The following is an 11,565-nucleotide window of genomic DNA, read 5'->3' as shown; positions in this document are numbered from 1 at the left end:
GAAGAGGAAGACAAACATGAGGGGGAAAAGAAATAAAAGAGAGAAGGGAGAGAGAAGAAACGGGTTGATTAGATGAGCTGCACACAGCTGGGAGTCTGCAAACACTGGGCTATTCAGAAGATCTACAGGACGTATGTTGAAGGGAACCGGAGCTTCATCCTTGGTCTTTCAAGCAGAGTTTGAAAACATAGCATCTCCTCTGATCCCAGGCTGAGTTTCATAGGCCTCGAGGCCTTTTAGATTTTCCACAGATGCAAATGCTTGCTTAAAATTTTCTTCACAGCCCCCTTTACCTCCTTATTCCTCAAGCTGTAGATGATGGGATTCAACATTGGAGTCACGACTCCATAGGACAGTCCGATGATTTCGTCCGATGCTTTGGTGTTTTTTGACTTGGGCTTCATATACATGAAAAGGGCTGAACCATAGAATAAGATGACCACAGTTAAGTGGGCTGAACAGGTAGAGAAGGCTTTCTTTCTTCCCTCAGCAGAATTAATTCTCAGGATGGAAGACAGGATAAAAATATAGGACACAAAAATTAGCAGCAGAGGAATCATTAACAAAACAATACTGGCCACTGTCATGATGAGCACATTCATGGTGATATCTGAGCAGACAAGTTTAAGAAGAGCCAGGATCTCGCAGGTAAGGTGATCGATGACATTATTACCACAGAAAGGCAACACCATTGTCAAGACTGTTTGCACTAGAGAGTTCAGACAGCCTATGACCCAGGACCACACAGCCATGTGCACATATAACACCTTGTTCATGACTATAGGGTACCTCAGTGGATTGCAAATGGCAGCATACCTGTCATAGGCCATCACAGCCAGGAGGACACACTCTGTGGAGCCCAAGCCAAGGGAGATAACCATTTGTAGTGCACAGCCAAGGAAGGAGATAGATTTTTTCTCCGACATAAACATGATAAGCATTTGAGGAATGGATGAGGATGTGTAACAGATGTCCAAAAATGAGAGGTTCCCAAGAAAGAAGTACATGGGGGTATGGAGCCGAGAATCCAGGATACTAATGATAATAAGCAGACTGTTTCCCAGAAGGATTATCAAGTACATGATGAGACAGAGCACAAAGAGGAAAAGCTGGAGTTCTGGATACTGGGAAAGCCCCACGAGAAAGAATTCTGTCACTGCAGAATAATTTCCCATCTTCACACAATCATCTCACCTGCAGAATTCATACAAGGATGTGACTCAAGGAAACTTAGTTTTTTGATGGAGATTCCTAACATAACTAACTTTCACATGTAATTTCTGGTCAAGCTTCTTTTAAGTATAGTCACACAGGTATTTTTTTTTTTAATGAATGTTTTGAACTAAAGCTGCTTCCTATTAAGGCTGGGTACAAAAGCATTATTTAGATTTGCGCCTTGCCACTGATTTAGACTTTTATCCATTTTAATTACTTAATTTTTAAGAGTTACAGCTAGCTAGGCTAGTGTCAGATAGAGAAATGAGCAAAACAATACATTTTTAAAAATATGTTTTAAAGATTATGTATACAGTGTTCTGCCTGCATATATGTCTGCACACTAAAAGATGGTACCAGATCTCATTATAGATGGTATAAGCCACCATGTGGTTGCTGGGATTTGAACTCAGAACCTTTGGAAGAGCATCCAGTGCTCTTAACCTCTGAGCCATCTCTCCAGTCCCAACAATAATGTTTTGGTAGTTTGTATTGTGAATTGAATTAGATGATGTATCAAGTAGTTTCAAGATGTTACTAATAGATGAACATATAGTACAATAGATTACATAAGACATAACTATATTTTAAGTATATGTTCATATTCAATAAATTATATTTTTAAGTTAAATTGACTGGGAAGGAAAACATTGATTTATTTAAAACAACTTCACATGGCCTGGATGTGGTGATGCTCACATTTAATCTCAGCACTTGGTTGGACAGAGGCAGATGGATCTCTGTGAGTTTGAGTCCAGCCTAGACTACATAGCAATTTCCAGACCAGTCAGGATTACACAATGAGACCCTGTATCAAAATTTTTTGTTTTAGAGTAAGGGAATTAAAGTTATAACAGGAGCATTTTTCTTGAAGCATCTAAAGAATAAGGAGTCTGGGAGCCATGGTGTATGTTCTCAGGAACCTCCAAGCACTGGGGACACTTGGATGCTATATATGTACAGTTTTCCTCAGCCTTTAAATTAAGACCACTAGGAACTACATTTATTCCTTTTACAACTTTCCAGTTGCTCTTAATTCCCTATTTTTCTCTTCCACTTATCTCCTAGATGCACATCCTGTGTTACCAGATAAATCAATCTAGCTTTATAAAATACTTACTAATATCTATATATCTATATATACATTTTAATAAATTTATATTGGTGTTTAAATGGCACTCCAGGATATTCCATAGTAATTTTGTTTGGGCTATGATACTTTTGTATGTAATGATACTGACAGCTACTTTTTGAGCACTGTTTTAACCTAATTATACTATCGCAAGCTAATTGAATGCTTTAACTCATTAAGTCTGGCTATAGAGTCAGTCCTCTTAACCAGACCATTGTCCACAGACTCCTACACTAATTCTCAGCAAGGAAGACTATTAGGAAGAAGTTCCTTCTCACCGTGTTGAACTTAATAGCAAGCTTCACTAGTTTTACTTTTAATCATAACTGCTGTACAAGAAAACCCTGAAGGCCAGATCATAGCCTCCTTCTATAACAGTTTTATAGTTATTGGAATTAGTGTCATCAAGAACAATGGCGCGAGAGTCCTCTGCATCTCATCTGCATCTACCAACCATGCACCTGCAATCCTCCAGCCTTGGATTTTACTCTGCCAATCAATACACACTTTAGAGTGTTAAGTGGCCAGTTCTTGCCTTTTCTTCCATTTCCATGTGGCTTATCTTTCTGTTCCATTCTGTCTACTTAGAACTGTAGCCCTACATCATTAAAAACTCAGCCTTGCATCATTTCACCCATATTTACTTTATAGGGCATCTAAACACGATTATAATCTAATTATATGGAGGATTGTACCCTCTAGCTTGTCATCACCATGGCAGCTTCTGTTTTCTGGCTTGTGATCATACCCTTATCACATTTACACATGTATGCCCATATATACACTTCTCTTGGCTCTTTTGTGTCCAAAGAGCTTTAAGACGTGGGTGAAGGCCTTGCTTCTTGACTGGTTGTAAGTGAGGGCGTTCTCATTTTTTTATATGCAACAGGACAGGAAAAACATTTTCTCTCTACCTCCTTTCTGTGTCAATTCTTTTCCCCCTTGAGAATATCAAGCCGCCAGTGATTCTGTCAAAGTTAAAGTAGAAATGACAGCAGCCGCGTCTTTGCACATTAGGAAACACTCCTTTCTCCCTGGGTTTATCTTTGCTAACTAGACACACTGGCCACAGGGGCTGGCTCCCACAAAGGAGTCAGTCCCATAAGTTAGGCTGAATTTTTATTTTTGGAATATAGCTGTGAAGTAAGAAAAGAAAGGGAAAATTAAATGAAGACTTAATAAAGTGTGAATACTTACAATTTAAAGAAAGTGTGCAAAGAGAGCATGTGTAGTACGGCAATGGGGCTGTGGAAAAGACAAGGGTGACGGGACTGAGGCATCTTTCCTCTGTTCACAAATGGATCCAGGCAAGGCAGGCTGCTGTTTTCAGATAAAGGATGGACCAGAGAAAGGGAAATCAGTGACCACACAAAACAAACTAAACGTTTACCCAGCACACACGGAAAGCCTATTTTGATTCTGCACTGTCCAATCTTCCCAGTTCTGCAATTTCACTTTCCTGTGAGGGAGCCATGGAAGGAGTCATGGCTGGCTTCTCTCTCCGGTGACTTTTTATCAGTTTCTCTATAAGCTCTGATAGAAATAAAGCCTAAGGAAAGACAATGTATATGCTACCTCGTGCAACTTCAAGGTTGTCTTTAGCCCATGCGTCAACCACACTCATTCCGACAGTCCTTGAAATGAGAAACTCTGAATTATGACTGCTATTCCTAGTGCTTTGCTTTGTCTTTGCCCTGGCTGTGTTTTTTTGTCTTTGCAATGACTATGTTTTACCTTGCCTTTGTATTTTTTTAATTGCTAACTTTTCTTTGTGTACACACACATGCTATTTTACTAAGATGAAAAACTTTTAGCTCAAACTGTTTTCTAAGAGCATCCTCACCTCCTTTTGTGAAGGTGATGTCCTTGCTATGCATGCTCTCACTCAGCACACTTGGACATACAATAATTCTATTGTCAGTATTGGACCTTCAAAAGAGACACAGAGTTCAGAATGCTTATGGTGGGTATTTATGCTTTTAAGAACAAAGCAATTTATATGCTATATACCATATATTCACATGAAAAATATAATCTATTAAACTAAAATAGCTTTTTATCTAGATCTGCCAGGACAGAGACAATATGATTCTAATAAATCCAATTTGTAGATATACATGCAAAGACTACAGGGGACACTAAACCATATGTTAAAATTATGTCATTTATCTTTATTAATTTGCAGAATTCCAAATGAATGCCAAAAATTATTATAATGTGAAACAAGCAGATAAAAAAGCTCACAATAGCTAGATTTCTATCAGCTACCTAACTAGATATCAATGAGTATTTGATGGCTTACAATATCCTCTCTTGATGCAAACTTTTGGTAATCAAGACCTAGAAAGAAAGTCATTAAGATGTTAAAGATGACTTTTGTCAAACTTACCTACCACAATTCCAAGTGATGAGATGCTAGGGGTGTATTCCTAAGAAATTCATTACAAAGTTATTATTAATGAACATTTCACCAAAACATCTAATAATATAATAAACAAAGATAAAGAACCATGTATGTGCTAGTATTATTTTAATTTAAATTATTTTTTTTAATAGCAGTTATAATCTTTCTTTCAAGACACAGAGATCTTTCATGGTGTGACAAGTAAAAAGACATTGTGTCCCATACAAAACCTGTGAAAATTGTAGTCTTAGAGCAGAGTTAAAGACAATGGAGGATGATGCTCATGATAATACATGAAAAATAAAGCTTCATGACACCATAAATGACGATGCTTTCATATATATATCTAGAGAAGTTGATATTTTGTCTTTAATGTAGGATCTGAGGTATTAATAATCTAATATTTTAAAATACAATTTACTTAACCTTATTTTATTATTACAAGCATCAGAAAGGCCTCTTTTTGTTTGTTTTGTTTTTCAAGACAGGGTTTCTCTGTGCAGCCGTTGCTGTCTGAAATTCACTTTGTAGACCAGGTTGGCCCTCGAACTCACAGAGGTCCACCTGCCTCTGCCTTCCTAAGTGCTGGGTCTAAAGGTGTGTGCCAGCAGGCCAGCTGCATCCAGAAATTTCATGTGGCTTTTCTCTAAAAGCCCAAGTAGGAAATAAAACAGTAACTGGGCAGGAAGCAGGAGAAAGGCTTTATGCTACTTCTTCTAATATGGATGAGTACAATGTCTATTTGATGTTCTGATTTCAGCTGATAAAACTCATGCAGATACCACTATCAACAAACAGATCTAGAGAGCTTCAATTGTGGTAATGTAATTCTATAACTCAGTACTTAGAATGTGTTCACATTCAGCCGTGCAGTAGGATGCACTGGGACCATCCAGCTGTGTCACCCAAGGAGAAAAGGAAGAGAGACTTGTGGTTAGAAGGGTGTATGGGGAACATCCAGGGCGTTGTCACCTCTGCTCTTCCTGGTTGTCCTTCTGTGATAGGGAACATTGTGATTCTGGCTTCTTCACTCTGTATTGATCTGTGTCTATTGGCTTGGCTGGAGATTACTTACTATTGTGCATCAGCAAAGGAAGGAAAACAAAGTGTGGATTATGAAGCACTCGCCCTTCTCCCCTGTCCCCCCTTTTTTAGCTAACAAGAAAGGCTAGTACGATGTTTGTAAAGGCTGTTATTCACTTAGATTCTGACTGTAGCCCAAGGAGTCATTTGAACAGCTTACCATTCACCCTGGAAGTTTTCTTTAGGAGAACATATTCAGCTTCAGTGGGGACATTTTGTATCTATGCTTCTTCATACGGTTTTTCTAACTTTAGAAAGTGCCTTTGTTCTTGACATGAAAGATGTTTGTCTGAACAAATGACTTCTTAGGAGCTCTGAAGGGAAGGAAGGTAAAATTAAATGTTTGTTTACTCTACTCTTCTCACTACTTTCATGGCTGAGAACACAGTGGAGGCTAAATTTTCTCACATATGGGACCTTTTTGGTTGTAGGTTTGATTAGGACAAACAATCCATCCAGTTACTTCTAGGCTGCAGTGGTAGCAGCTCACTGTGATCAGGTCCGTTTACTCCCGTCCTTCTGTTGATAAGATGTTTTTATGGGTAGTGAGCCATTTGAGAAGAGCTGTTTTGGGACAGGAGACTTTATTTGGAGCAGGCTCTGTGGTTTGTCAGTTGTACAAACATGCACATTGCTTAACTCAAGCAAGACATAGATAGAAAACAGTCCCCAGACTAAAGGTTATTGCGAAGATTAACAAAACACCCAAAAGATCTTGGTACAGAGCAAGTGCACAGTATATAGTGTGTTCAATTTTTAGGCTACCATCCTTTCATATTTTAAAGTAAGAAGAAGTCAATTTAAAATTATATTCACAAACAACAAGCTATTTCTTTCAGGAAGTAATTTCCTATTAACGTTTTTTTCAAATAAAATAAATCATTCTGGATTCTGATTTCCTATGTCATCGTTACTTTTTTGAGAGTAACTCTTTACACCTCTGTCCTAATCCACTTCATTTAATTATCAGCGTAGGGTCCTCAGGTTATGCACATCCAGCAGATTACACAGTTGATTGGTACTACAGCCTTCAGTCAAGGAAGGCATCATAGAAGTGAGCATAGGCATCTTGTCCACCACGCACTTTCTCTAGTGAATCACTGAAATACTTTATACCTGAAGTGTGACAGCATGTGGCTGCATACTGAGGCATGAAAATAAGTATGAAATTATGGCGGCTGTTCTTAGTCACATAGCTTGAACTAAAGCAATCTTCCCTCTGAGCTACAGTTAGTTGGTAGAACCCTGACATAAATAACCCATAGCTCTCAATGGCTGCTAGGATCGTGTGTGTGTGTGTGTGTGTGTGTGTGTGTGTGTGTGTGTGTGTGTGTGTGTGTAGGAGAGCGGGGTACTACCAAAAATAAAAGTACTATCCCCAGGAAAACTTGCTATTAAAAATTTGAGTCAATATATCAACCTACTACCTATCTCCTCTCCAACGTCTGGGCACTAAGTATTTCCAGGGGACTTCTTAGTGCCTCTGGCAGCCAATTTAAATACACCTTTGTTTTCTTCTAAGAGATCCTATAATCCCACAAGTAATTTAAAGTTGAACATTTAAATCTTCCTACTGATAACAACTTTTAGAATATTAAAGACAGTGTCTCCAAGACCTAATTTATCTAACTCATTAAATAGCAGTTTTTCTTTCTTCGTTCAATGTTTTCCCCTGATTATTCAGATAATATATTTTATTATCAAATATTTCAACATTCAGGGAAGGACAAAGGTGGAGATAAAAGTGTTCTGTAATTTCTGATAAACACTGATATTTTGGTAGATTTTTTTTATGTGTATACTTTATATAGTAGCTGGCTTCCCATTGCTATGACAAAATAGAGGTGAAAGTCAATTTAAAAGAGATTTATCATGGCTCATTGTTTTGGAGGTTTTCAGTCCATTCCCTGGGCCCAATTACTTCTGGCCTGAGGGGAGACTAAACATCATGGTGTGAAGCAAAGAACAGAACTCAGATACGCATTTCATGGTAGCTGTGTGTGAATGTGTGTGTGTGTGTGTGTGTGTGTGTGTGTGTGTGTGAGAGAGAGAGAGAGAGAGAGAGAGAGAGAGAGAGAGAGAGAGAAGGGGGAGAGACACACAGAGACAGAAACACACACACACACACACATACACACACAGAGGGAGATAGATAGATAGATAGATAGATAGATAGATAGATAGATAGATAGATAGATAGAGACTTCAGAGACTTTTCAGATCTCCAGAGTCACCTCCTCAGTGCCCTACCTTCTCCAACTGGTCTCTACTTCCTTGTAGCCTATTCAACTTTGAGCTTACCAATATATTGATGTGGCTAGCACTTTCATTAGCCAAGCACATCTCAGTAACTCTGTCAGCAAGGTACTAGGATGTCAACGCATGACACTTTGGGGATATTTTATATCCAAACAGGGCTTGGCTGGATACATAGTACAGTGGCGAAGAGCACTCATTGTTTTTGCAGAAGGCCTGTGTGTGGTTCCCAGAACCCACAGAGTGGCTCACAACCACCTACAATTCCAGTTTCTGGGAATCCAGTGCCTTCTTCTGTGCTGCTCCATGAGCACCAGACATGCATAGGGTGGATCTACATACATGCAGGCAGTATACTCATACACATAACATAAATGAATCTAAGTTTAAAAATTACATAGGTCCTGAATGTGTACTGGATTTTGCCATTGTTCCCTAAACAATGCAGTGTAACAGTATATATAGCATCTACACTGTATTAAGCATACAAGTAACTGAGAAGTAATTTTCTGTTTATGTGAGGATGCGCATAGGTTATGTGCAATTTCTACAATATTGATATAAATGATCCAAGCAGATTTTGGTGTCTGTTTGGCATCTTGCTATTCCTATACTTGCTTATTTATATAAAAAAGGGTGTAGTCCAGAAATGGTCGATAGAAGAGATGTATAGAAGAAGTGTCACCATAGGACTTTAATGCACTTTTGTGGGTATGCCACATTCCATATGTTTAGCAACTTAGACATTCCCTAAAGCCGGTCCTTTGGGTTTTTATGGAGAACTTATTGTGTAGGAGTACTTGATTAAATAATTGGCTGTGGATGATCAACCTGATTCTCAACTTTTCTTTCTTTCCCAAAGATAGAGGGTGCAAGAGAACAACGTGTAGGGCGGGGAAGAAGGTTCAACCCTTGAGTTGTGTGTCTCTTACTAACATAAATACACTGATCTGTAGTTTCTGTTTGTTTGTTTGTTTCTTTGTGTGTTTGGCTGCACTTCTGACTTTCCCATTCCATGACTTCAAACTATCTCACAGATTTTAATAATGTGATCTCAGCTTTCTTATATTTATTGATTTATTTCGTGGGAGTCTGTGCCCAGGCAAATGCCACAGAGGACCTGTGGAGGTCAGGAGCCAACTTGTGATAGTCAGTTTTTTCCCTATAAACCCATATGTTTGGGCATAGAACTCAGGTCATTAGGCTTGGTGGCAAGCCCCTTTACCTACTGGGCTACTTTACTGCTTTACTGCCCTGATCCCAGTTTCAAGTTTATGTTTTATTCACTACATCATGGTTTTTACATTCACTTGCTATCTCTTTAATCCACACAAAATTTGCTTGTTAGAGAAACAGGCTCCATTCAGGAAAAGGCATGCCAATGAGGCTGTGGGAGACACTCATGACAACAGAATGGACACACTGATGATGTAGCTCTAGTTTGTAATCATACTATTTATGTAACAAATTGTGTCTAGGCTTACCATAAAACTAATAACTCTGATTGATAATAACTGTATTTTAATATGGTACATCATTTTAGGGAATGCAAGAGGTTTGAAACAGGCCATGTGTCTTATACTTAACGATATTGTTAGCTTGTCTTGAAAAGGATCAAAATGGACAGGAGCACCAGATTCCTTGTAGACGGATAAGAAAATGGTATTTGAATGACATTTATTTAAGAGAGGGAACAGGACCTAGGAGTTAAGGAATTTGAGCAGTGTGTGCACTACTCTCAAGGGAAAACCATGGATTGATGTGTGAGAGCTCAGCCCGAGGCACAGTGACAAAAAGGGAGAAGCCAGGGCAAGCTCTATTGTACGGATAGTTGACACTGACACAGTTGGCCTTAGACCCTAGGCATTGATCTTAATTAGGCATTGATCTTTTTTTCTTTTTTCTTTTCTCCAGAGACAGGGTTTCTCTGTGTAACAGAGCCCTGTCTGTCCTGGACTCTCTTTGTAGACCTGGCTGGCCACAAACTCAGAGATCCGCCTGCCTCTGTCTCCAAAGTGCTGAAATTAAAGGTGTGCAGCACCACACCCAGCTTGATCTGGCATTTTTACAGTAGGATGTAACACCTGACAGGGGGCTAAAGTAAGTCCTGGGGTCTATGCAAGAAGTGGGAATAGTTCCTGGCCTCAGCTAATGAAACTAGAAAGAGAAGATGACATGGTAGATTAGGACTTGAAAACATTGAAGGCTTGCACTTGATCATGAGCCAAAGTCATCATAACTGTTTCTTCTTGCCATTTTCAAAAGGGTTACAGGATCATAGCTGTAGGCGATATTTATGTGATGGCTAGGCATATTTCAGACAAAGTTATAATTCTGTATTCAGCTTAGAGAAATACACTGCTCAATGAACTGAAATGAACAAGACTCCTCTAAATTCATACACTGGAATCTTAGCCACAGAGTGATGGCTGTTAGAGGCATGGCTTTTAAAAAATATGATAAATCCAAGAAATGAAGCTTCTACACACTTGTTTGAACTTGCAGCAAGGTTTCCTTAGGCAAAGTTAAGGAACATTGACTTGGATGTGTGGGAAACAATCTATCATGGCACAATATTTTCCTCTTTTATAAAAAATTAGAGGCAGGGTGTTGTTGGGTCCTGAGGGTGGAGCCCTTGTCAATGGGATTAGTGCTCTTATAATTGAGATATCAGGAAGAGCCTTCACCTTCTCTTCCATGTGAGGCAGCAGTGAGGAAGTGCGCCTTTATTAGATATTGCATCTACCTATTCTTCATGTTGGTGTTTCTAGCCTCTAGGATCTGGAAAAATTAACTTCTATTTTTTTTTATGAACTATTCAGTGCTTAGATGGTTTGTCACAGCAGCCCATGTGTACAAGAGCATGGATATTTTCTCCTCCCCATTTGCAGTTTCTGAAGAAGTACCATTTGGCTTCATGATTGCTAGTAGGTCTGACCTGGGCCCCAAACTCATTCCAGTGTGTGGAAAGCTGGGTGGGACAAATTAGGCTTGGACTGAACTCCATGTGAGTCTTGATTAAAGTTAGGGTTCAGCAAATAGAACATTAATGTTATTAGTTTATTTACAGCATATTGTGGTGGCTTGAATGAGAACGGTCCATCTGTGCTCATTTATTTGAATATTCAGCCCTCAGTTTGTGGAACTGGGGGTGGGTAGCCTTGTTGAATGTGTGTCATTAGGGGTAGAGTTTGAGATTTCTGAGCCCCTGAGCCCCCTTCTCCTGTCTTGTGCTTGTGAATCAAAATGTAAGTTTTCAGCTAGTGCTGCAGCACCACGCATGCACTGTGCTTCTGGCCAAGATGGCCCTGGACTCTAACCCTCTGAAACCATAAGGCCCCCAATACATTCTTCCTTCTATAAGTTGTCTTGGTCATGACGTCTTATCACAGCAATGGAAAAGTAACGAAGACACATACCATTTGTACTCAGTTAAATGTACTTATCTCACATTTCCAGATAACACCTATAAGTC

At 39.2% G+C, this 11,565-nt stretch overlaps 1 protein-coding gene across 1 annotated transcript; it reads right to left on the bottom strand.

Moving 5' to 3' along the window:
* Window positions 1–236: 236 nt before the first annotated feature.
* On the bottom strand, window positions 237–1,175 carry OR13D1 (olfactory receptor family 13 subfamily D member 1; the record flags this gene model as incomplete). The annotated part of the gene is made up of 1 exon (XM_084785694.1): window positions 237–1,175. One exon carries the CDS (start codon window positions 1,173–1,175, stop codon window positions 237–239), a length of 939 nt encoding a protein of 312 aa, XP_084641820.1.
* Between the last annotated feature and the right edge of the window lie 10,390 nt (window positions 1,176–11,565).

This window comes from Acomys minous (assembly GCF_964271855.1).
Source record: "Acomys minous genome assembly, chromosome: 1".
NCBI lineage: Eukaryota > Metazoa > Chordata > Mammalia > Rodentia > Muridae > Acomys > Acomys minous.
Note: the sequence above shows the minus strand (reverse complement) of the source record. Positions and strands in the feature narration are given on the sequence as shown.